The sequence below is a fragment of the Geotrypetes seraphini genome, chromosome 8 (genome assembly GCF_902459505.1).
Source record: "Geotrypetes seraphini chromosome 8, aGeoSer1.1, whole genome shotgun sequence".
Taxonomy (NCBI): Eukaryota; Metazoa; Chordata; class Amphibia; order Gymnophiona; family Dermophiidae; genus Geotrypetes; species Geotrypetes seraphini.
In genome coordinates, this window is record NC_047091.1 from 55390419 (window position 1) to 55417537 (window position 27119).

At 42.8% G+C, this 27119-nt stretch overlaps 1 protein-coding gene across 1 annotated transcript in view; it reads right to left on the reverse strand.

Moving 5' to 3' along the window:
* LOC117365326 (cytochrome P450 2F3-like) overlaps positions 1–27119 on the reverse strand; it is a 57272-nt gene that overhangs the window by 17317 nt on the left and 12836 nt on the right. The window contains exons 3-5 of the mRNA XM_033955632.1: positions 25074–25236; positions 7264–7413; positions 1900–2060 (exon numbers count right to left, since the gene is read on the reverse strand). Coding sequence (XP_033811523.1) covers positions 1900–2060; positions 7264–7413; positions 25074–25236 — 474 coding nt within the window. The remainder of the gene's footprint in view (positions 1–1899; positions 2061–7263; positions 7414–25073; positions 25237–27119) is intronic.

The following is a 27119-nucleotide window of genomic DNA, read 5'->3' on the forward strand; positions in this document are numbered from 1 at the left end:
TTAATTTGCCCTCAAAAACAAGCACATCCATTGCATCAATTAGCAATTCTATTCTATCTACTTTAGTTTCACTGTTATAATTACCCATACATAACTTAAAGAACTTTAAATAAATAGCTCTCAAATTTAAATATTTGTTGGTTTTACAATTCTATAATTTCAATTATAACGTGCCGTGAAAACATTTTCTCTGTTTAGTATGCCGGAGCTAAAAATGTTTGAAACACATTGCCCTAGTGTGATAAGAGAAAGGAATTCTGAGCGTGCTTAGGATAGTGAATGAGACAATGAGTTCTGAACTAGAGAGTGAAGGAAGTCCTTGTATGAAATCGCTATAAAACAGGAGAAAACAGAGAATGTAGACCAGTGCCATTCAATATGCAGCCCCTGAACTCCTCCATTGCTGCCTTCAAACAGTTCCCTGAAATGCTCTTCAAATCCTGTAAGTGCTTTAATTTCAATACTGCCCACTTGATATAGTAACTGCAAGCAATCTCTTAAGTGTGTTACTCCGGTGTCTCCTCTATGGAATTTGCTACTGCCTGACAATCCAAAATAAAGTGAGTTTTAAAAAAAATATATTCTTGAAATGTTGTAGAATCAATATTAGCTTTAATTTTTAATGTTAAATACCCAGGCTGAATAAGCAGGTCAATGTGGTTTACAAAATTAGTAGAACATGTAAGCTTGAAATCTTTTGTAAAATTTTGTAAAACTATTTCCTTTATCTGCCGCAGTTCCTTAACAATGTCAATATCTTCTGTCTCATCCGTTGGCAATGGAACTTTAGAGGGGGCTATCGGCTCTATTTTTGATCTTTTATTACTTCCTCCTACTGAGTTAGCTTTTGTCAGCTTACCCGATGCCATTATGCTGTTGATCCTCGTCTTTTTAATGAATTTCAAATGTTTTTCTGTAGCTATATTTTATTTATTTGAGCCTTTTTTACAGAGCAGTTCAGTCACCCGACCATTCTCCTTCGTCTCCAAGCCACGCCCCTAAATCTTTTGTCGATCCTCTTGTATTCACACTTCGGCCTTTACAGGAAAAAGGTTGGCGCATGTGAACAACCCTCTAGTTTCCTATCTGGGCCTCCTTTTACCCTTACGGAGGTCCTTTCCTGAGCCAACTTCTAGATATGTGAATAAGAGGCTATTTTCCCTCTCAACATAGAGAAGGAATTTATCTTAATCACCTAGAAGGGGCAGAAGCAATGTAGAGAATTATACGAGTTCTACAAAATGTGAGCACTAGCTTAAGAGGATGGAGACAACGATTCCTCCAAATTTGAAAATCTCTAGAATCTCACAACTTAGGGCTCCTTTTGCAAAGCTGCACTGGCAGTTTTCGCGCACACTTAGCGTGTGCTAAATTGCCGTGCGTGCTAGCTGCTAACGCCAGCATTGAGCCGGCATTAGTTCTAGCCACGTAGTGCATGTTTAGCGCGCATTAAAAACGCTATCGCAGCTTAGTAAAAGGAGCCCTCTGTAAACTCTTGGGGGGGCAGGAAAATCTAACTACTTTAATTGAATGTAAACTTATTTTGGATTACTACTGAAAATGGCAAGAGTAAAAGATTGCTTTCACTGACTTATTCTGACACTTTCTACGAATGGACAGATTCTCGTACAACAAATTTTACTTGTAAATAATTTGTTCAGTGGAGAACTGCATCAAATGTGCACTCTGAGGTTAGTCTAGAGTCTGACAAAAGGTTTACAGGATGCCACAGAGCGGAATGGCTGTCTCCCATAGTCAATGATATACTCATACCACTCAATGTCCAGTACATCAGCTGCTTGACCACTTGTTTAAAGAACCCTAAAGGATCAGGATATTTCCTTGACATCACGGTTATATATCTGAAGTTTACTACAAAAGAAGTTTGCAAGCACTGACCGTTCCCCAGGCAGAGCTCATTAGCTTAAAGTTATCATCAATTGAGCGAGCAATGGTTCGAAAGACTTTATCTTCATAGTCGAAGCGGCTCCCAAAGAGGACAGAGCAGATGACATTGGACACTGATCGACAAATGATATGTGTGGGCTCAAAGGGCGAATCTATAAGAAAATGCAATGAAAATGGTAATTTTTTAATAGGTAATATTGGTAGTGTCATTTTTCCAGTAAAACTAGTCAGTCATCAATGTATGTTATAGTATACAGGAAAAGCAATGTTGTTCACCTGTAACAGGTATTTTCTGTAGACAGCAGCATTGATAAGGCACACGAGTAAGTGATGTGATCTGATGGCAACAGGACAGAACTCTTCTACATCCTAGAACCCAGTGTAAGGTCCCCAGTTGGTTTCAAAGCTCAAGGCAAGCAACTTGTGGGGAGATGGAAGGAAATGTGCCTTATCAATTGATCTGTTACGGGTGTGCAACATTGCTTTTTCTGTTGACAAGCAGGACTAGATCAAGCATACTAGTGGGTGACCCCTGAAGCTTAGAACTTCTCAAGTTTCATATTTTCCTAGTCCATTGAGCAGCCCACATAATTGAATGTGAGAGATATTAGTTCATAGAGACAAAATGGCCAACATTGCTTGACCACAGATACTATTCCTTGAGGTAGATGTCTACTCCAAGGTGCCTACCAGAAAGTAGGCGTGGTTAGGGTTAGATTGTGTGTTGATTTTGGGTGTGCTTTAACTTATGTGCACTCATTTAGGCCAAAAAAACTCTGGCATAAATAGAGTATGCCCAAGGTTTCAGCACCTATCAGTGTATAAGACCGCTTTAGGCATTGCTAGGTGTGATTCTATAAAGGGCATCTAACTTATGAGTGATACTTGTGCTTTTTGGTGTCTACATGTTAGGCACGGTTTATAGAATCAGGGCCTAAGGACTCACATGCTAACCACACTCTAATTAGTTAGTGCACAGTAATATAGCTGTGATAACTGATTAGCATAGACCACATCTACTCTCCATCCCCGACCTGCTTCCAACACTAAAAAATAAAGTTTATTTTTTAGCGCAAGGATAGCTCACGTTCGTGGGAAAATTACCACAGGATCCTCAGTGCGCCCCAAGGTAAGTACTTTTTTGTTACGGATCCAAAACAAAGCAGCAGTGTTTTGGATAAGCTGCAGCCTCTTCAACAAACAACTTGGGAACCCAGCATACAACATGTTGCAATAATCAACATGATAAAAGCATGAATTAATGTAGGAAAATCCTAAAAATTAAGAATATGATGAGCCTCTACAACAGCAGCACATTACATTTATCGTTGTCCTCCCTATTTTACCTATTACAATTACTTAGAAGCTAAATTTATATTGTGCAATCAACCAGATGTTAAATTAGAATGTGCATTAGATACTACAACGTAGGCTGCACAGAACTTCCCCACCTGCTGTAGGAAGCCAAATGCAGTGAATGAAGTGCAAACAATGGAAGACATTTGCGCTGTACTTAAGCTGTAGTCAAGTAACCTTCAGGGTAAACAATCAAAGCTCTGTCAACATGTTCTCTGGAACACCAGCTTGGATCAATGATGCCGACTGCTCAGTTCTCATAATAATATTGAAGTTCAGGCCTAGTTTGAATGAGCTAAGGAGCAAAGCTTCCATAGTCTAACTTTCCTATTACTTTAAGCTCCAAAGCTAACTGTAAGTGTTCTATGGACTAAAGGAGGGCAGATGTGATCCTAATGATAAAAGCGTTAAAAAAGAAACAATGGGAAAGTTCAGCAGTGGGAAAAGTAATGGAGACCCTGCCATTGTTCCCTATAAGCTTAGCGGGAGTCTTCCAACTGCATTGCTGCCAGTGCGGGGTGGTGCTTCAATATTATGTATTCAATTGCTAGGGACAGACAGGTTCCCTGGAGTCCTGTAGAGTTTGCTTGTCCTTCACTATTTGAAATGTGATAATGAAATAGCACCCCCCACTGGCAGGACAGTAGATGGAGGACCCTTGCTTAGCTTAGATGGAACAGTGGACCCTGCTGAAAGTATAGTGAATTATATATATTCCAGTGACTTGCAAGATCCAAGGCTGCATTGTTTTATCTGAGGTAGATTGTGTAAAACAAAATCCGATTTCTTTTATTCACAATTAGAGAACTAAACTGAGGGTACATGCTGCATGTGGTCCACTTGAAGTTCAGGAAAGTCTTTAATACACTTTCCCAGAGAAGTTCATGAATAAACTGAGCGATCTCAGAGTTGGGTTCAAGGTTGTGAACTGGCCCAGAAATTGTTTGATTGACAGTTGATAAAGGGTATGTATATATTTATTATCGGCATTTGATATATTGTACTGCATAAACTGACTTGCAGGTCATTGTGGGTTACACAGTATATATAAAAGCAAATAAATGAATGCCAGTATAGATAGGAAAGATACACAACCATACCAAGTCAATAAAACAACTAAAGGGGAGGGAGGAGTTATACAACTAAGGGGAAAGGAGTTTTAGGAAAGCCACATGCATGCAGACATGTCAAGCATATGTTTAAAATTGTCCTAAAAAAAGCCTTCAATAACAGTTTGGATTTGATTTAAGATTGTTCTACCCATACTGAAGGTAGAAGTATGGGAGTATGGGCTGCTGCTGTAGAATTTTCTTTCATTTACAAAATCTATTATACTGTTTTCTTGAGCCAACAACTCCATTTGAAGTAGTGAACAATAAAAATAAAACCTTTTGAAACAAACACCATAAAGCTAATCTACATAACTGCAAAGAAACCGACCTCCCTGTGTATAATAATCACACTGTGAAGGAGTCTATAGGGCACTACTACTCTACCTGCTGGATAAGAACATAAGAACATAAGAAGTTGCCTCCACTGGGTCAGACCAGAGGTCCATCGCGCCCAGTGGCCCGCTCCTGCGGCGGCCCATCAGGTCCGTGACCTGTGAAGTGGTTTCTGTCTAATCCTATAACCTACCTCTACTTCTTTCTGTACCCCTCAATCCCCTTATCTTTTAGGAACTTATCTAGACCTTCCTTGAACCCCTGTAGCGTGCTCTGGCCTATTACAGCCTCCGGGAGCGCATTCCATGTGTCCACCACCCTCTGAGTGAAAAAGAACCTCCTAACATTTGTTCTAAACCTGTCCTTTTTCAATTTCTCCGAGTGCCCCCTTGTGCTTGTGACTCCCCACAGCCTGAAGAATTTGTCCCTGTCTATCTTCTCTATACCCTTCATGATTTTGAAGGTTTCTATCATATCTCCCCTAAGTCTCCGCTTTTCCAGAGAGAATAGCCCCAGCATTTCCAATCTGTCCGCATATGAGAAGTTTTCCATACCCTTTATCAACTTTATCGCTCTTCTCTGGACTCCCTCAAGTACCGCCATGTCCTTTTTGAGGTACGGCGACCAGTACTGGACACAGTACTCCAGATGTGGGCGCACCATCGCCCGATATAGTGGCAAAATGACTTCCTTCGTCCTGGTCGTGATACCCTTTTTGATGATACCCAACATTCTGTTTGCTTTCTTTGAGGCTGTCGCACACTGTGCTGATGCTTTCAATGTTGTGTCTACCATCACCCCCAGGTCTCTTTCAAGTTTGCTCACCCCCAGCAATGATCCCCCCATTTTATAGTTGAACATCGGGTTCTTTTTCCCTACATGCATGACTTTGCATTTCTCAGTGTTAAAACTCATTGAGAAATGCAAAGTCATGCATGTAGGGAAAAAGAACCCGATGTTCAACTATAAAATGGGGGGATCGTTGCGGGGAGTGAGTGTCAGAGCTATCTTAAGATCCATAGCGCCTCCCAAGGTGGAAGTGACACAAGAGGGGGTGGAGCTAGGAAGACAGGAATGAGGAAGTATAAAAGCTCAGGCTACAGCTAGGCTAGGAAGACTCAGAGGGAAGGAGTGATGCCCCACTGTATATGTCTACACTACTTTTTGTATGAACTGGAACTTCAACTGCCATTGCTATAGCCAGTCTGACTTCTTGGACCCAACGAACTGCAGGCTGGCCTCACTGAAATGCTCATAGTTCTGCTGGTAAATCTGTGAACCAGATCAGAGCCCAGCAGCATATGTTGCATGCTGTGATCCTACAGGATTAGGACAAAGAAAAATAAGGTTTTTGTGTTTGTTTCCCCCACCTGTGAATTGAACATGACTTCCTATCTGACACCTTTAACCCTGCTGTATGATTCCAGTTCCTCCTGACCCAGTGCCTGCCCTTATTTCTGGTACCATTTACACCTTAACCATTGGCTTCTGGAAATAGGAAGGTCTTCCATTTTCTTCCTAAATAGCAGGATTGTTAACTCCCTGATGCATCTCAGAGGGAAATTATTCTACATTTCAGTTCTCTGTGGAAAATGCTGTAGCCAGGTCTAGTATCAAACATGCCAAAGCCCAGGACAGAAATTTTGGAGGAATCCCCAAAGCCCATCCAGTAGGCTGCATCTTCTAAGGCTTCAAGCAGGCTTGGGATATCCTGTTGCATAGGGATCCGGGGCAATTTCCCTGTTTGAACCCCCCCTAACACCAACCCTGGCTCTAATGTTCAACTATATCCTCCATATAATTCACACTGTGGGTATCTGAAAGAGATATCCTTGGCTAGAACAAACCCTGAGATGGTCGTACCACTAGAGTTTATTTATTAAATATTAAAACTTAATAAAACTTGGAAGGCTAGAACTAGAAAATTAAACCTTTTTGTTCAATTTTTGGAAGTCAGTGTAATTGGCGAGTAGTGGTTGGGCGATAAACCATAACCACATGTGCCACAATATTCTGAATTATTTGAAATATCTTTAGATACTTCACGGGCAGCTCAGAATAAGGCATGCTGTAATTTCAATCATCAACCACTGTGGATTTTGTAAAAGAATGGAGAGTTTCTTTATGCCTTGAAATAACTAGTAGTATGTAAAAGGTTAGGTTGCACGATTAAAAGAAAGCCATGAATAAATCTAATCAGAAAATGATGGGTATAAATTGGAGATCTAAGGCCAATACTGGGCAGACTTGCACGGCCTATGTTCTGTATATGGTAATTCAGTTGAGGATGGGCTAGGGAGGGCTTCGACAGATGGGATAGTTTAGATGGGCTTGAGTGAGCTTTGATGGAGACTCCAGTAGATGGAACCTATGCACAGTACCGGGCTGAGCTCTGGGTTTTTGGCCCAGAAATATCTAAATTCATGATTTAATTTAAATTGTTCTTTTTCTTATAGTGTGTACGATTGGGCAGACTGGATAGGCCTGGATAGGCCATTTGGGTCTTTATCTGCCGTCATTTACTTTGTTACTAAATGCATTAACGAATACATACTGTTGGTTTTTCTGAACTCTTTCATGAGGAACTGAATCTCCTCTTGGATCCGCTCCTCGATGCTCCTTTTCCCCACTCCAAAGTTTCTCATGGTCTGCAGAGCAAATCTACGAAGCTCCTTCCATTTTTCCCCATTACTAAAAGCCACATCTGAAAGAAGAAAATGAAAAAGAAACTAGTTAACAAAGCCACTGAGAAGCATCCAAAACTGTTGGGCTTGCTCTGCATTGGTTGTGACAGCCCATGATAATGAGAAGAATGATCTATTCATACACAGATATTCTCAAACTTCCTAATTATTTTTCTTCCTATACATGCTCCATGCCTTTTGGCAGACACTGAATGAGGCTGGTCATCTAATCTGTCGAGTACCATTCTGCTCCGCACATTCTCTGCTATAGAGAAAACCGTACTTTACTTGCGCCTACAATTGTATTTAATTATACTTTTATTTATTTATTTGGATTTTCTTCACACCTTTTAAAGTAGTAGCTCAAGGTAAATTATATTCAGGTACAGTTCATATTGCTCTGGATAACTTACAATCTAAGGAGCCCTTTAACTAAAGCTTAGCACATTAGAGCAGTGTTTTTCAACCTTTTTACACCTATGGACCGGAAGAAATAAAATAATTATTCTGTGGACCGGCGGTTGAAGAACCCTGGGCTAAGTCGTGGGCCAGACCCCCGCCCATCTCTACCCAATCTCCACCCTAGACCTTGCCCCCATAATACTACTAATTGCACCTTGCACGTCCCGTGCCTCATCTGAAAGCCTTCTCTCTAATGTTGCAACGTCAGAGAGAAGACTTCCGGTTCAGATGCAGGATGCCCGTAGGAGCCACTGCCCATGGCTTTGTACACTGAATCAGTTAGGAAGAGGGAGCTGGCTCGAAGATAACGCCACATCGATCGCACTGTGGACCGGCGGTTGAAGAACACTGTTTTGGGCCTGATGCACGTGCTGGCCCTGTGGACCCGCAAGAAATTTCTGTGGATAAGCACTGGTCCATGGACCGGTGGTTGAAGAACACTGCATTAGAGTGCACGAATGCCCTGATTCTATAAACAGCATGTAAATCATGGACTAGGCGTCAGCCTGAAATTCATAGATGCCTACCGAGCTAGGCACCTACCATCCTTTTAATTTTAATTTTTGTCAATTATGAGTTCATTATTGCTCATTAACAGCACTGATTAAGCTCATTAAAAAATTAAGTTAGGTGCCTAGATCAACTAGGTGCACTGACCTAGGCACCTATCTTCAGGCACCGTTTATAGAATCTGGACCCAAGTGCCAGGAGACCCATAGGTATAAAATAGGATGTACCGCATTTAGGCCCTCTTCTACTAAGCTGCGGTAGAGGCTTCTACTGCAGCCTGGGGTGCTAAATGCTCTGACACTCATAGGAATTCTATGAGTGTTGTAGCAGCATCGGAGAATTTAGTGCTCTGTGCCACGATAGAAACCTCTACCACGGCTTAGTAAAGGGGGGGGGGTGTTGTTAGTGCTTGCTAATATCCATTATTATATGCTCAGTTTTAGTAAAAGGGCCCCTAAGTTTGTACCTGAAACAATGGAGGGTTAAATGAGCTGCTCAAGACCACAGGAGCAACAGCAGGATCTGAATCAATTTTTCCTGGTTGTTATATCTTAATGCTCTAACCACTAGGCTATTCCTCCACTCCTACTATTTTATTTTACTGGGATTTATTAACCACTTTTTTATGAAGAGATTCATCCAAAGCAGTTTACAATACATTCAATAGTGATCAGGTACTCTTTTTTCCCATCTGTCCTTGCAGGCTTACAGTCTAACTGCTAATAATGATAGCCATGTCCTTGGGCTGTCCAGGATGTGTTGATCAGAACTTCAATCTCATTAAGGTTTAAAATTTCCCAACTTCCTGTACCCATCTAGTTCTAGAGAATTCTCTTAATTGTATGCCCTTTACATTCGTTCCTGAATTGGGGAGTCTCTTCAGAAGGAGCTAGGTTTAGAGGAGGATTACGGGCTTTTCTGGAGGAAATTACAAATCTGGGGGACCTTTTACTAAGTAGTGGCAAGCACTAATGCATGCCTACTGTTGCTTAAAAACTTGGACAGACAGACATGACATATAGGGTTGGGGATGCAGAACTCAAGGTGAGAGTAGTTAGGAGTTGAAAACACTCTCAAAGAGGTGGGCTTTTAACTGGGCCCTGAACACTGCCAGAGATGGAGCCCGTCGTAGGGATTCGGGCAGCTTGTTCCAAGCATATGGCGCAGCAAGGCAGAAGGGACGGAGTCTGGAATTGGCAGTTGAAGAGAAGGGCACAGATAGGAGGAATTTACTAGCTGAATGGAGTTCATGGGGGGATCATAGAGGAAGATAAGTGAAGAGAGATAGTGAAGAGCAACTGAGTGAGTACATTTGTAGGTCAGCAAGAGGAGTATGACTTGTAGTCTGAAACAGATGGGAAGCCAATAAAGTGACTTGTTATGTTACTATGTAAGGGTGTGGTACAGTATGAGGGTAAAGTTCTTCTGCATACAAAAAAGGTGATCATCATAAGTGATGGTCTTAAAGTGACCAAACAGGTAGATAAGGAAGCAGAAAAAGCCAGAAGGAGAGAGATATTAGGAGAGGAATGGCCAGCAGGAAATAAGTGATGGTGCTTCTATATAAGTCCCTGGTAAGACCAGGTACATTAGTTAAGACTGGACAGATAGAAAGTATGCTTGAGTACCCAATTTGTAACCTATTCTGAGCACCATTGGGAGGGCTAAAAACATTGAATATAAACAGGGCGGAGTTGATCCAGAGGATGACTACTAAAATGGTGAATAGTTTTCATCATAAAGCATGTGGGATCTGTCTTAAAGATCTAAACAAACACACCAGCTGATGTTTACAGAGAACTGTCAGGACTCAAGGTGAACAAAGCCATGGGACCGGACGAGTTGCATCCAAGAGTGCTCAGGGAACTAGGCGATGTTCTGGCAAAACCGCTAGCCATGCTCTTCAATCTCTCCCTAAGTACAGGGAGAGTACCCCTGGACTGGAAAACAGCAAACGTCGTTCCTCTGCACAAAAAGGGTTGTAGAGCAGAGGCAGCGAACTACAGACCTGTGAGTCTCACATCAATAGTGTGTAAACTCATGGAAACTCTACTCAAAGGTAAATTAGACTCGATATTGGATGAAGGGAATCTAAGGGATCCCTGTCAACATGGATTCACAAGAGGCAGGTCATGCCAATCTAATCTTATAAGCTTCTTTGATTGGGTGACAGGAAAACTAGACTCAGGAGAGGCTCTGGACATAGTATACTTGGATTTCAGTAAAGCTTTCGACAGTGTCCCACACCGTAGACTATTAAACAAGATGAAATCAATGGGGTTGGGTGAGAAACTAACTGCATGGGTCAATGATTGGCTGAGTGGAAGACTTCAGAGGGTGGTGGTCAACGGCACCCTCTCTGAGACTTCGGAGGTGACTAGCGGAGTGCCGCAGGGCTCAGTCCTGGGACCATCCCTTTTTAACATATTCATAAGAGACCTAACCCGGGGGCTTCAGGGTAAAGTATCACTGTTTGCCGATGATGCCAAACTGTGTAACATAGTAAGTGAAAGCAACCTCAAGGACAGTATGACGCAGGATCTGATCACGCTGGAAAACTGGTCCTCGACATGGCAGCTGGGCTTCAACGCTAATAAATGTAAGGTCATGCATCTCGGCAGCGGAAATCCATGCAGAACATACTCCTTGAATGGAGAAACGCTAGCTAGAACGTCAGAGGAACGGGACTTGGGGGTAATCATCAGTGCAGACATGAAAGCTGCTAAACAAGTAGAGAAGGCCTCATCTAAGGCAAGGCAAATGATTGGATGTATCAATCGAAGCTTTGTCAGCCGCAAACCTGAAGTCATAATGCCACTCTACAGAACCATGGTGAGACCTCATCTGGAATACTGTGTGCAATTCTGGAGGCCACATTACCGGAAAGACGTGCTTCGAGCTGAATCGGTCCAGCGGATGGCCACCAGGATGGTCGCCGGACTCAAGGGTCTCTCATACGAAGAAAGACTGGGCAAACTGCAGCTCTATACCCTGGAGGAGCGCAGAGAACGGGGTGACATGATTGAGACATTTAAGTACGTCACTGGTCGCGTCGAGATGGAAAACGATATATTCTTTCCCAAGGGACCCTCGGTCACAAGGGGGCACCCCCTCAAACTCAGAGGGGGGAAATTTAGTGGTGACACAAGGAAGTATTTCTTCACGGAAAGGGTGGTAGATCACTGGAACAAACTTCCGGTGCAGGTGATCAAGGCCACCAGCGTGCTTGATTTTAAGAATAAATGGGACATACACGTGGGATCCCTACGAGGGCCAAGTTAAGGAACTGGGTCACTAGCACTCAATGGGGTGGGTCAATAGAGTGGGCAGACTTGATGGGCTGTGGCCCTTTTCTGCCGTCATCTTTCTATGTTTCTATGTTTCTACCATGGAAGAGATGCAGGAAAATGAAAGCTATCGTTGGTATGGAGGGTTGTTATCTATATGGAGTATCAATCAACCAAATCAACTTAGCTAGTGGCTTAAGGCAGATATTAAACAGAATAGGTTAATACAGTATTGTTCCTTGTGGTATGCCAAAGGTCTGTGCCCACAGTGGCAATGAGGTACAGCTAAACCATGTAGACTGTTGCTTGTCTGATAGAGAGGATCTGACCCAGGATCTGTCTGATAGAGAGGATCTGTGCCCATGGTTTTAAAAGCAATTGAGAAATTCAGCAGTACGAACATTGAGGTGAATCTTCTATCTTGGTTTCTGTGATAATCAACTAGTAGGGATAACAAGGATTGTCTACATTCCATAATTGGGTCTGAATACATATTGACTTGAATCTTGCCAGTTCTTTCTAGTCTATCATTAAGCTGAATACAGTATGACCGTTGTATAAGTTCTCCTAGAAATGGATGTTAGACACAGGCTAGCAACTTTTGAGCTTATCCTGGTCAAGGTTGTTCTTCTTTAGAACATGCACTACTGCCCTTTATAATACGATGGGTAGTTGCCCATTAGAAAGATGGAGTTCAGATTTTCTGGCCCTATCTATAGGCCCCTAAAAATGCAGGTCTCCTATTGGTAAATTACAACCTGCCATTATACAGTAGACGGAGGCCAACGCAACACCAGTTTTTTTTAAACAGTGGGCAAAATGATAGAAACTATTATAAAGAATAAAATTACTGAACTCTTCAAAAACATGATTTAATGGGAGAGAGTCAATATGGATTCAGCCAAGGGAAGTCTTACCTCACCAATTTGCTAGATTTTTTGAAGATGTGAAAAAACATGTGGATAAAAGGGAGCCAGTTGACTTAGTATATCTAAATTTTCAGAAAGCTTTCAACAAAGTCTCTCGTGAGAGACTTCTGAGAAAATGAAAAAGACTTGAGATACAAGGCAATGCTGTATTATGGATTGGAAATTGATTATAAGATAGAAAATGGAGAATATAGCAAAAAGGGCAATTTTTTAAATGGAAGAAGGCGAATAGTGGAATGCTGCATGGATTTGTACTGGGATTGTGCTTTTTTAACATATGCTGTGAACTGGTAAGGCCCAGACTGGATTAGACCAGAACCCTGACCTAGGTCATCCAAACCTCGGCCAAGCAGCATAGCGAGGAATGGAGGGAGTGGGTTATGCAAACAAAAATAAATGTTATTGCACAAACTGTTCAGTGTGCATTTTCTCTTTATTTATCACTTTATATTCCAGTGCAAATCTTCTTGAGGTGATAACACATAAATCCCCTCAATACTCAACAATTTCCAAAAATCAAAATCTCAAGAAAAATACTTCTGGGTAGCCAATCAGCCTATTGGCTCACTGTGCTTATTCTGTATAAGGATTATAACAATCTGGTAGACTTCTATAATTTTGCCTCTGAAGCACTTTCCATGATGAAACAAAAAACTTCCACCTTTAGAAATTCTGGGTATTTTCAGATCCCCTGCCCAACTAATCCCAAACTAGTTGGTAATACAAAAGTTTCAAAGGCAACTTTCTCAGGCTGTATTTTACCAGCTTCCAGGACAACAAAAATGGCTTTCTAGAACTTTACAATCTGCTTGCACTACTTGCTCAGGTTGCACACAGTCTCAATGCAATTATTCAAAACAGTCACTTGAAGTCTTAACTTTCCTATTCACTAGATTATGGTGAGGCAGCACCACTTTACTTGAAACACTCTTACATGTCCTTTTCTTTTCTTTTTTTTTTTTTTCTTCCTTTCTCTCTCTTTCTCTTTTCTGTTTCTCTCTTACTCAACCAACCGCTTTAAAAAAAGCGACCCCACCCAATATGTTTTACCCTACTCCCACTTTCTCCTTCTCTTCTCAAATTATGTAACTTTTCCCCTCCTTTCCCTTTTTATCCTCACTTTCAAGTCTGTCCAGTTAATGTCTTTGATGTTCACTCTCATCATCTTTAAATATCTATTATTTTTTCTTCTTTTTAAAATTTTATTGTTAACCGGCCAGATACCTGTTGATGGTCGGTATATTAAAAGTTAATAAACTTGAAACTTGAAACAGGTTTCTTATGTTTCCATTTCTTCAAACCCACTCAACTCTTCAGGCTCCATTTCTATATCATTCATAAATATTTCTTCTGGTATTTCATAAGAACATAAGAAATTGTCACCACTGGGTCAGACCAGAGGTCCATCACACCCAGCGGTCCGCTCCTGCGGCGGCCCATCAGGTCTGTGACCTGTGAAGTGGTTCCTGACCATTTCTGTAACCTACCTCTACATCTATCTGTAACCCTCAATCCCCTCATCCTTTAGGAACCTATCTAAACCTTCCTTGAAACCCTGTAGTGTGCTCTGGCCTATCACAACCTCTGGAAGCACGTTCCATGTGTCCACCACCCTCTGGGTAAAAAAGAACTTCCTCGCATTTGTTCTAAATCTGTCCCCTCTCAATTTCTCCGAGTGACCCCTTGTACTTGTGGTTCCCCACAGTCTGAAGAATCTGTCCCTGTCCACCTTCTCTATGCCCCTCAGGATTTTGAAGGTTTCTATCATGTCTCCTCTAAGTCTATGCCCTTCCAGGGAGGACAGCCCCAGCATTTTCAACCTGTCAGCGTATGAAAAGTTTTCCATACCATTTACCAGTTTAGTTGCTCTCCTCTGGACCCCCTCAAATACTGCCATGTCCTTCTTGAGGTACGGCGACCAGTACTGGACACAGTACTCCAGGTGTGGGCGCACCATTGCATGATATAGCGGCATAATGACTTCCTTCGTCCTGGTCATGATACCCTTTTTAATGATACCCAACATTCTGTTCGCTTTCTTTGAGGCTGTCGCACATTGTGCTGATGCTTTCAAGGTTGCTCACCCCTAGCAGTGATCCTCCCATTTTGTAGCTGAACATCGGGTTCTTTTTCCCTACATGCATGACCTTGCATTTCTCTATGTTAAAACTCATCTGCCACTTTTTTGCCCACTCTTCCAGTCTCGTTAGGTCTCTTTGCAGGTCTTCGCAGTCTTCCGTATTTCTAACTCTGCTGCAGAGTTTGGTATCATCAGCAAATTTAATAACCTCACATTTCGTCCCCGTCTCCAGATCATTGATAAATATATTGAACAGGAGCGGTCCCAGCACCGACCCCTGTGGAACTCTGCTCGTGACCCATTGTCAGTCTGAGTAATGGCCCTTTACTCCAACCCTCTGTTTCCTACCTGCCAACCAGTGTTTGATCCATCGGTGGACATCCCCCTGCACCCCGTGGCTCCACAGCTTCCTAAGTAGTCTTTCGTGAGGTACCTTATCGAAGGCCTTTTGGAAGTCAAGGTAAATGATGTCTATGGATTCCCCTTTATCCACCTGGCTGTTTATTCCCTCAAAGAAATACAGTAAGTTCGTGAGGCATGATCTTCCCTTGCAGAAGCCGTGCTGGCTCGCCTTCAGTTGTCCATTGTTTTCTATGTGTTCGTAGATTGTGTCCTTGACCAGTGCTTCCATCATCTTTCCCGGAACCGAGGTCAAGCTCACCGGCCTGTAGTTTCCCGGGTCACCCCTTGATCCCTTCTTAAAGATGGGCGTGACATTGGCTATTTTCCAGTCCTCTGGGATCTCCCCAGTTTTCAAGGATAGGTTACAAATTTGGCGTAGTGTTTCCGCTATTTCGTTTCTCAGTTCCTTTAATACCCTTGGCTGGATGCCGTTCGGACCTGGTGATTTGTCGCTCTTCAGTCTGTCTATCTGTCTGAGAACATCCTCTTTGCTTATTTCTAGTTGGATCAGCTTTTCATCATGGTCTCCGTTTATGTTCTCCTCGGGTTCTGGGATATTGGATGTGTCCTCTCTCGTGAAGACTGACGAGAAGAACTTGTTTAACCTGTCAGCGATCTCTTTTTCCTCCTTAACCACTCTCTTCCTGTCTCTATCGTCCAAAGGTCCCACTTCCTCCTTGGCTGGTTGTTTCCCCTTCACATACCTGAAGAATGGTTTGAAGTTTTTTGCTTTCCCCGCCAGTCTCTCCTCATATTCTCTTTTTGCTTTCCTAACCACTTGTGCTCCTTCTGGTTGTCCTTAGTTTGGTCCTTTTTCCATTTTCTAAATGATGTTTTCTTGTCACTTATCGCCTTTCTCACTGCATTTGTTATCCACGCCGGGTTTTTGGTTTGATTTTTTTTGCACCCTTTCCTAAACCTGGGGACATACAGGTTTTGTGCTTCGTGTACCGTGCCCTTGAATAGGGCCCAGGCTTCCTCTATGGTCTCCATCTTCTCTGAGCTGTTGCTGAGTTACTTTCCCACCATTTTCCTCATGGCCTCGTAATTTCCTTTTCTAAAATTGAGTGCTGTTGTTGTAGTTCTTTTCACTTTTGATGTTCCCATTTCTAGCTTGCACTGGATCATGTTGTGATCGCTGTTTCCAGTGGCTCTAGTACTACCACCTCCTTTGCGGCTCCCCCTAGCCCGTTGAGGGTTAGGTCAAGGGTGGCATCTCCTCTTGTTGGTTCCGAGACCAGCTGCTCCATGAAACAGTCCCTCACTGCCTCCAGGAACTTTGTTTCTCTCATGCAATTTGAGTGTCCAATGCTCCAGTCTATCCCAGGGTAGTTGAAATCCCCCATCACCACCACACTTCCGCTTTTACATACCTGCCTCAATTCAGCCTCCAGGTCCTGGTCGTTTGCCTTCAGTTGTCCTGGTGGGCGATAGTACAATCCCAATTTCAATATCCTTATAATCACCATCAGAAGAATTATCAGAAGCCGCATTCCAGAGGTTTTCTACCTGCCTGCCTTGTGAAGTACTGCTTTCTGTCTTTGGAATCCTTAGCTGTACAGGTTTGCTTCTTAGAGCAGTGGTTCCCAACCCTGTCCTGGAGGACCACCAGGCCAATCGGGTTTTCAGGATAGCACTAATAAATATGCATGAGAGAGATTTGCATATAATGGAAGTCACAGGCATGCAAACATGTTCCATGCATATTCATTAGGGCTATCCTGAAAACCCGATTGGCCTGGTGGTCCTCAAGGACAGGGTTGGGAACCACTGTCTTAGAGGATTCAGGCACTCTGTGGGTTTGTGGCTGCCTCCATTGCATAGAAGACACACCCTTTTCACTGGCTTTGGGTTGATTGCCTCTAGAACCAGCTGAGATTCTAGCTTTCTCAGTTAGCACTGGCAGTAATTCTGAGATATTTTTCCATTTTGGGTTTTTCTCATAGACTGGATTGTGGGTCCTATTTTGGGAGGGATCACAGCCAGCAGTCATTGTGGGAGGAGGTCCCTTCTGCCCTGAGCTCTGCCAGAAATCATTGTGAGCAAGAGATTGAATCAAACTGCATGAAAGTAGTCATTTTGGACTGTATCTGTGAAATGCACGTTTCTTTTGAACTATGAGTACAATTTGGGGTTTTTGAAAACTAAAGTCCAATTGGAATAAAGTGTTTTGAGTTGGAAGCAAACTGGGTGTTTTATTTTACTTGATCCACCAACTCCAATTAAGAACTGATAATCCGCTCGGTCAGCGCCGTGTGCTTCGGGCTCTTTCGGCCTTTCCCACTTGGGTGCAGCCCGGCCTGGTGATGCACATTGACAAACTATGGGGCCAATTCCTTTATCACAATAAGTTACAATGAAAGTTTATTTAGTCTGTTAATGTTAGTTGATAGTATTTTACTTGAAGATGTATTTTCCTAGGAATGCCTAGATTCTTCTTTGTAAACTGCACAGAACTCTTTGAAGTAAGTGCGGGATAGACGTGCCAATTGTAATTGTATAATATATGGTTGTAAATGGACATAACCAGTGGCATAAAAAGAGGGGGAGGGGGGGGGACACACTGCCCCAGGTGCCTTTTTCACAGGGGCACTGGCGCCTCTCCTCTGCCCCCTCCCGCATACCTCTTGAAATGTATGCCAGTGCGAGTAGCACCTTCCACCTGCTGCATGTATCGGCCTCAGCTCCCTTCTGACATTACTTCCTGGGGAGGCAAGGCCGGTGCAAACAGCAGAAAGAAGCTGTTTGCGTCAGGAAATATTTCAAGAGGTACACAGGGTGCGGGGGAGGCACTCAAGCAGTGAGGAGCGAGGAGGGGGTGCATGGTATGGCAGGGAAGAGCAGGAGGAGGTATACAGTACAGCAATGCCAGGTGCCACTGCCAAAGGCGCCAACCTCCCTAGCTACACCTCTGGACATAACTACTCTAAGATAACTTGGGGGTATGGATACCCTGTTGTTTGTATTATTTATCAAGATGTCATGTTTCCCATGAAGCTCTTGTATAAACAGTTAAAAAAATGATATCTTGCCAACAAGATTTCTACTGAAATTAATCTAATATAGCTGCATAAAACAAATACAGGCTATATCATTATTAGCAACTAGTGTATAAGCCTGTTCCATTAACGGGTGCTAGAATATATGTCTGTCTGTCTTTCTTTCTTTCTGTCTCTCTCCCTGTCCCGTCTTCTTTTTTCTTTCTTGCCCCGTCTATCTTTTTTTTCTTTCTTTCTGTCTCTCTCCCTGGCCCCCCTGTCTGTCTGTCTTTCTTTCTGTCTCTCTCCCTGGCTCCCTTTCTGTCTGTCTGTCTGTTTCCCTGCCTGCTGTCTGTTTGTCTTTCTTTCTGTCTGTCTCTCTCCCTGCCCGCTGTCTGTCATTCTTTCTTTCTGTCTCTCTCCCTGGCCCCCTGTCTTTCTCCCTGCCCACTGTCTTTCTCTGTGTCTATCTTTCTTTCTGTCACTCTCCCTGCCCCGTCTTTCTTTCTTTCTGTCTCTCTCCCTGCCCCGTGTTTCTGTGTGTCTGTCTTTCTTTTTCATGCGCTGAGACACTTCAGCTCCAGCCCCCTTCTCCCACCTACCCTTAAATCATTCCTTTTGCCTCCTGCTATTCGTTTCCACCGTCCCCAGCCTGAACAACCGCCAACCACATGCTGAGTGTCGGCATGCCAGCTTCCCTGTTATTTTTGAGCTCTCCTTGGTCCTGTTAGATGGAATGAGGGCGGGAGGGGGGAATCGCCACCGTGGTGGTCGCTTCTGTGCGTCTGTGCTTCCGTATGCACAGTAGAAGGAGCCAGCGTTGCAGAGGGAGGGTGATGGGGAAACCGCCGCTGACTCCTTCTACTGCACATGCGCGGGCACCGAAGCATGGACGCACAGAGATTGAATGACATAGGCAACCCTGTCTATTTTTGTAAAGAGTCTTTTACAAACATAGACAGAGTCGGATGACATAGGCAACCCGGGGGACCCTTGATACAGCACAGACGGTGCGAAACATGTCGGGTCATGTTCCCAGGGTTTAGCTGGCATAAGATAAGTACACTGAACCTCAGTATTTCTTACTATTACCTAATAAATTATTTATTTAAACATACTATTTAAACAAAAAGCACTTATAAATGAATGAAATAGCCAGTGATGATTGCACCACGTAATTTCTTCCCGCAGTAACAAGATATTACAGCGGTGGAGTGGTGGGGCTGAGGCTTTTCATTTATCCACTCATGAGTCTGCAAGGTTAAGATTCTTATCCAGTATACACTTTTTATAATAGTTCTGGACTTATACTGGAATAAGGACTACTGAAACTAGTGCCATAGTTCTAGTGAGCTTTGAGGGGACAGATAGAACACTGGCATCAACAAGTTCTCGTAACAGTAGTTTTACTTCGATATGCTACTTTGGAGGGTTTACATGAATTTTGAGAACAGGTGGGTTTTTAATAGCTTTCTAAAATGCATATATGGGGCTGATATTCTACTAGCAATTTAACCATTTGGCTCAGTTCAGGATCACTGGAATTGGCTTGGTATGACAAGAGTTGGTTAATGAATCTTTTCTGAGTAATAATAATAACTTTATTCTTTTATACCGCCATAACCAAAAGTTCTATGCAGTTTACACTAAAAAGAGCTGGACAATCATCGAAATACAATAATACAATAAAAAAAAATTTTTTGTAAGATAGAATTTCAATAATAAAACTCATTAAGTAATAAACTTATCGAACAAAGTGGTCTTAATTAATTTCTGAAAAATGCAATAGGATAACATAGCTTGCTGAATACATTTACCTAACCAAGATTGTTATCTACCAGCTTGAAATGCTAGGGTCAGGGCCGCCATCAGGGCAGTACTACCAGTCCTGCATTCAGGGGCCCGGAGGCGACAGGGGGCCCGGGCTCCCCCAGGGTCCTAGGCAGTGTTCCCTCTAAGGCAGCAGTCTCAAACACGCGGCCCGCGTGTGGCTCTCCAGGTTTTATTTGTGGCCCGCGGTCTGGAGGCCATCATTCTCTTCCTTTTGGAGCAGTAGCTGGCTCATTCGTTCAAAGCCGCGGGTTGGCGGCTCCTTGCGCTATCCACTCCTGCATCGGAAGCCTCTCTGATGTCACAACATCAGAGAGGCTTCAGACGCAGGTGCGGATCTCGCAAGGAGCCGTCACCTGCGGCTTTGAACGAACGAGCCGGCCAGAAACACTGCTGCTCCAGTGGCATAGCAAGGGGGGGGCGGTCCACTGATCTCCCTGCTTCTCTTCCCTGCGGGGCCGACCAATTCTCGCGGCCCAACATCAATTCTGATGTCGAGAGGACGTTCTGGCTAGCCAATCGCTGCCTGGCTGCCCGGAACGTCCTTTCCGACGTTAGAATTGACGTCGGGCAGCGAGAGTTGGTCGGCCCTGCAGGGAAGAGAAGCAGGGAGATGGCTTGTTCCTGATGCCTCTGATATTCAATACAATCTTTCATACCACCAGTATCAGGCACTCCATCAACTCAGAGACATGGACAACATTAAGATTTCCAAAGCCGATAAAGGGGGAGCAATAGTCATTCAAGACATAATACAATATCAAGAGGAGGCTGATAGACAATTGTCTGATTCAAAAGCCTATAAGATTTTGCCGGAAAACCCTACAGGCCCTTTGATGAAGAGTATTTATACTTACATCACTCAATATTACGAACAAAGCCATATCACATACAAAGAATATCAGTTCCTGCTTGAGAAATACCCTAGGACTCCCACTATCCGTTTTGTGCCCAAAATACATAAAAGTATCACCAGACCTCCAGGAAGGCCTATTGTTAACACCAGGGCGAGTCTTCTTGAACCACTTTCGAAGTTCCTGGACACGTTCTTGAGGGTTGAAGCAGCTAAGGTTAAATCATATCTGAAGGATTCCTCGCACTTCCTTAGGTCCCTTCAAGAGATAACCCCCCATAATGACACAATTTTAGTTACACTGGATGTGGTCTCCCTATACACGAAGATTCCCCAAAATGAAGCTTTATCTATCATTGAAAACACACTAGCAAAGAGGACTGAACACTTGAGAATTTCCAATCCTTTCCTCTACAGATTAGCAGAATGGGTCCTCAGGGATAGTTTTTTTGAATATAAGGGGATCATTTACCAACAAATAGAGGGGGTGGCTATGGGAGTAACAGTGGCCCCGTCCATAGCCACCCTGTATATGGACAAATTTGAAACAGATATGATATATCCTTCTGAATTTTTCCAGTCGATCCAGATTTGGAAACGGTTCTTAGATGATATTTTTCTGTTATGGAATGGTTCAGAAGACGATCTCAATAAATTTTGCGTATGGATTAATACCATCAATCCTAACCTTCAATTTGTAGCCCACTCCAGTAGTACTAAGATTGAGTTTTTAGATATACTTTTAAATAAAGATGATACAGGGATCCACACCACTTTATATAGAAAAACTGTGGCAAGGAATACCCTGCTCCACTTCAATAGCTACCATCCATACCATTTAAGATATAATTTACCGGTTAGCCAGTACTTGAGAGTACGGAGGATATGTTCCACTCTGTCTGAATTTAAAAGAGTAGCAAAAGATCTGGAGGTTAGGTTTCTAGAAAGGGGGTATCCTATAAGGTCCATCAGACAAGCTTACATTAGAGCGCGGTATGCGCAAAGGGAGCTTTTGTTACAAGACAAAATAAGTGCTGAAGAGGAAGAACGACTGATATGCGTTTTACCTTACTCCAAAGCTTCAGGAGTTTTAATTTCCCAGATTAAACGATTTTGGCCCATACTTAGTCTACATGAGGGCTTCGCAGAGTTCCCCTTGTTTTCCCACCGTAAAGGAAGGACTATTGGTCAAGTCTTGAGTAAGCCAGTTAGAATACCTATGAACCCCAGTATGATTAAAGGCCACGAAAAATGCCAACATTGCCAGTGGTGCAACTCCAACCTGGAGGGCCCTGAGTGGAGGATTCCCCAATCGGGATATGTAGTAAGAGCTAGGACAAACACTAACTGCAGGACTCCTAGGGTAGTTTACATAATTATTTGCCCTTGTAACCTTGTGTAACCTTGTGTATGTGGGGCGTACGAAGAGAGCAATATCTGTTCGTCTGAATGAACACAAATCAAGGATTAACACAGGAGTCGAACAAGCCCCGATTGTTCAACACTGTATGGATAAAGCTTCCAGTTAAAATGGAGAATTATTGATCACATTGATACATGTGAGCTGGTGGGAAATTGGGAACAGAAATTAAATACGTTGGAACAACGCTGGATTTATCGGTTAAATTCAGTAACCCCTTATGGACTAAATAATGAACTTGAATGGGCTTCTTTAATATAAACTCCTGTTAATATAAGACTTCTTTAATATCTGGGTTGACAGGGTATGTCCTCCATGCGATATATACATGTCAGTGTATTTGGTTAATGTAATAATAAAAATTTGTTCGGGATTCCCGTGCCCTGACGTCACCCCCCACATACAGAAAGGTGGATGACGTTGGGGGCGGGAACCTATAAATCACATGATTGCGTATTAGACCGCCATTCCGTTTTGGACGCTATGGTGGTGAAAGTAAAATGAGGTAAGGTAGGGGTATAATGGTTTTAAATCACTTTATACGAAATTAGGAAGGTTAATTGTGGGAACTTAGCTTTTCCGTTTTATATTTTGCAGGGAGCATGAACCTTGATAAAGCCCAGCAACTTATATGGGCGAAACATGTCGGTGGTACATACTAAAACTCCCCGGTTTAACATCTAGCACAAAGCTAAGTACTTTAAGTATTTAAACTTTATTTATAAACTTTAATAAGATTTAAAATAAGAGAAAAAACACGCTGGTTCCGATGAGGAGGGGGGACGTAAAGCCATGCTCAATGAGATTGTTTGAGCGCATGGTGGCCCGCTGAGGAACAGTGAATGATTAACTACACGTGTGAATGAAGGAGGAATACTGTGAGAAAAACACTCTCAGTTGATTATAATATTAATGTGGGCTTCATTCCAAGTTACCTAGTAAATAGTGCTGAAAGTTACATTTGTTCCTGATAGCGGCAGCAGCAGCAGCCTATTCCGCCGCGGTGGTGGCATGGGGGAGGCAGGAAGAAAGAAAGAAAGAAGGTGTGTGTGTGTGTGGGGGGGGGGGGGGACAGGGAGCCAGAAAAAAAAAAGCAAAAAAACGGGGCACAGAATCATTGAAAGACAGACATAGAGAAAGAAAGAAAAAGTTGGGGGAGGGAATGAGGTCTGGAGGAGAGGAAGCATACAAGAGGCTGAAAGAAGGGAAGAAGTATTGGATGCACAGTCAGAAGAATAAAGTGCAACCAGAGACTGATGAAATTACCAAACAAAGGTAGGAAAATGATTTTATTTTCAATTTAGTGATCAAAATGTGTCTGAATTTATATATGCTGTCTATATTTTGCACTATGGCCCCCCTTTTACTAAATCGCAATAGTGTTTTTTAGTGCAGGGAGTCTATGAACGTCGAGAGCAGCGCTGGGCATTTAGCGCAGTTCCCTGCGCTAAAAACTGCTATTGTGATTTAATAAAAAGGATGGGGGTTATATTTGTCTATTTATGTATAGTTGTTACTGAGGTGACAATGCATAGAGTCATCTGCCTTGACCTCTTTGAAAAAAACCCAGAATAGGAATGATAATTAACATTTTCTCAGCGTATAGTGTGCTTTGTGTTTTTTAATTTTATTGTTGGTAGATCATTTTGACTTGGTCATTTTAAAGTAGCTCGCAAGCCCAAAAAGTTTGGGCATCTCTGAGCTAGAGCGTTGAAACTGTGTATTTCTATTTTATCCCCCCTTTTACAAAACTGTGGAGCATTTTTTTTAGCAGCTCTGATGCTCAAAATTCTATGAGCGTCAGGGCTGTTACCACCGTGGCTAAAATCCACACTACAGTTTTGCAAAAGGGGGAGGGGTTCATTTGTGATGACATATTCCATACTAGGTGAAAGTGTTTTCTGTGTTCTGTGTGTTTGAAAGACATGGTTTTCTGTTAGGATTGATGGTGTAGGATTGATCTGTGCTGGTCTGGCTTGTTTAGTTTTACAATGGGTGTATTGATGCACTGCTCACTGCAATATATAAGATGCTGCCTTTTCCTAGGTACTCATGTGTGACATGTGGTTTGTTACTAAAAATCATGTTTTTCTTACAGATGGGGGGGGGGGGGGGGTGCCAAAAAATGATGGGCCCCGGGTGTTACATATGCTAGGTACGCCACTGTATGTAAAGATACCAGAAAGCTGGCGTAGCAAAAACTTTAAGTAAATTGTTATTCTTCTAAGTTTTGAATATTTAACCCTCCCACAATTTCACGGGCACTCGTTTCAAGTTTATTGAGATTTTGATTTAAACGCAATATCAAATATTTTGAATGCGTATAACAAAAATAAATTTGGGGAAATAAATAAAACCATTTGAACAATAAACATACAAACATATCCATAGATGATTAAAAATACATAAGGAGTACAAGGATAAACTACATTTGTTTAAAAATGCGTCCTCCGTGCTTGCACATAAATTTGTGGAGTATGTAACTTGTCGCTCATGCATATTTTTTTTTGCACACACCTCATCAATCCTTAGAGGAAACATTGGTCCTAGGCCACCATAGCACAAATTCCTGTATTATGCTACTGCTGTGCACAACAATAAACAATAAACACTGCTGTCATACTTTTTTTTGTCCTCTGCCGATTTCCTGATAGCACCCCCCCCCCGGACAAAAGTGGGGGGGGAAGGGGTGCGTGGGGGGGCCCAATAGGATGCTCAGTAAGGGGCCCAGAAATTTCTGATGGCGGCCCTGGCTAGGGTCCTATCTAAGAAGGTCTTATATCTAAAGGGAAGGTAAAAAATGATTGATAACGTGAATTGGCCACTATTGGGGATGGAGTGCTGGGTCAATGGACCTTTAGTCTGATCAGTATAACACACTTTATGTTTTTATGTTCTTATCTTTACCTATAGATAATTCAGTTCTTACCATTTCCTTTAATGTAAGTGTCAAAGACTGGATAAGGTCCTCTGCCGCCAAATTGATCTGATTGGTTGATCAGAGCCTCCTTTATGGTCTCATATCCACACAGAACCAAATTTGGCTTTGGGCCAAAATAAACTGTGAACACTGGGCCATATTTCTTACTTATCTGTTGAAAGACAAATAGGAACAGAATGATCAGCAAAAGCATATTAATTTAACAGAAAAGCCTAAGGGGCTCATAATCGAAATAGAAATATGTCTAAAAATCAGCCTAATTCAGCACTAAGACGATCAGTGAGACAAGTCGTCCAAGTGTCGATAATTGAACCGGGTTTTAGACGTATCTAAAAATGACTTAGGCCTTCACAGTACTGCAGTACGCCCAGAGCTAAAAGGGGCATTTTAGGAGGAGTGGTGAGGGCGGGATTTGGGCAGGACATGGGCTGTCCTAGACTTTGTCGTACTGCATGTATAACTGAAAGTTTTACAACACTGCCTAGACGGAACTTGGACTTTGTGACTTAGGCCATCTAAAACCAGGTCTAAGTCACAAGAAGGTATCCAAAGTGACCAGATAACCACTGTAGGAACAAAGTACAGACCCCTACACACTCCCCCAGTGATCACTGATCCACCCCCACTGCCATAAAAACTGTAATAACAACTTTAAATATCTATCTCCAGAACATCAGCACCTGGCAGCCTAGCATAGGAAAGCCTAGTAGAGCTGCACAGAGGTGGCTTAAGTGGTCTGGGGGTGGGCTAGTGAACCATGGAGAGAAGGACCCAGACCCATAAACAGGGCTGTGGAGTCGGAGTCGGAGGAAATTTCGGGTACCTGGAGTCGGAGTCGGAGTCAGAAGTACAAAAAACTGAGGAGTTGGAGTCGGAACATTTATCTACCGACTCCATTTTTGAACTTGGTATACCAATCACGAGCGATTCTTTCAGCTATAGCACCCACTATATACACAGCACAAATGTTGCGAGCAGCTTCTGCGGCCTTAGAACCTTGATTAAAAGCAAAAAGAAGGTGGTGTCGAAAATGCTCATTTCTCTCAACTTGACATTCCATTTTAACGATCTGAAAATTAACCAGTGTTGTGGAGTCGGAGTCGAGGAGATGGAGTCGGAGGAAATTTCGGAGTCTGGAGTCGGAGTCTGAAGTACATAAAACTGAGGAGTCGGAGTCGGAACATTTATCTACCAACTCCACAGCCCTGCCCATAAACCACTCTAACCACTGCATGCAAGGTGAAACATGAGCACCCCCCAAAAACCGCCCAAACTCTTATGTACTGCCATATAAGTGGCACCTGCAGCCATAAGGGCTATTGGGGTGGTAGACAGGTAGGTCTAGTTGGTTCTGGGGGGTGTTTTGGGGGGGCTCACAATGACATATAAGGTTGTTGTGGTGAGATGTGTATGTAGCACCCTTTTTGTAAAGTTCACAGCAGTGCCCTGTAAGATACCCCACTACTCTGGTGCAATGTTTGGGTGTCTAGTCCATCACTTTGCTAACCCTGCTCATGTCCAAAAGGTCTTTTTCTAGACGTTTCTGACAGATGATTTTTTGGATGAAAATGAGATATAAAGATGGACAACTTAGTGGTCTGGGGTCTGGATGATCAGACGGCTGGACTTAGTTAGACAATTTTCGAGAAAAAAAATATGTTGGATGTATTTTTCGAAAATGAACCTTTTCCCATGTCTGACTTTGGGCGAGTAGCGACTTAGACCCAAAACGAACTTAGACGTATCTTTTGATTATGCCCCTCCACGGCTGTAAAATATATGGGGCTCATAATCAAAACTTAAACATGTCTAAAAACCCACCCAAGTCAGCATTTGGAGACTTATAATTCAGGTTATCCAAATGCCGATAATCAAACCTATTTTTTGGACGTATCCAGGGACTTTTAGGCCTCTGAATGTCACTGTGTGCCCAGGGCTGAAAGGGGCATATTTGGAGGAGTGGTTGGGGTGGGATGTAGTCCAACCTAGACTTAGTCATCCTGCAGGGATATTGAATGTTTTACTAAACTTCCT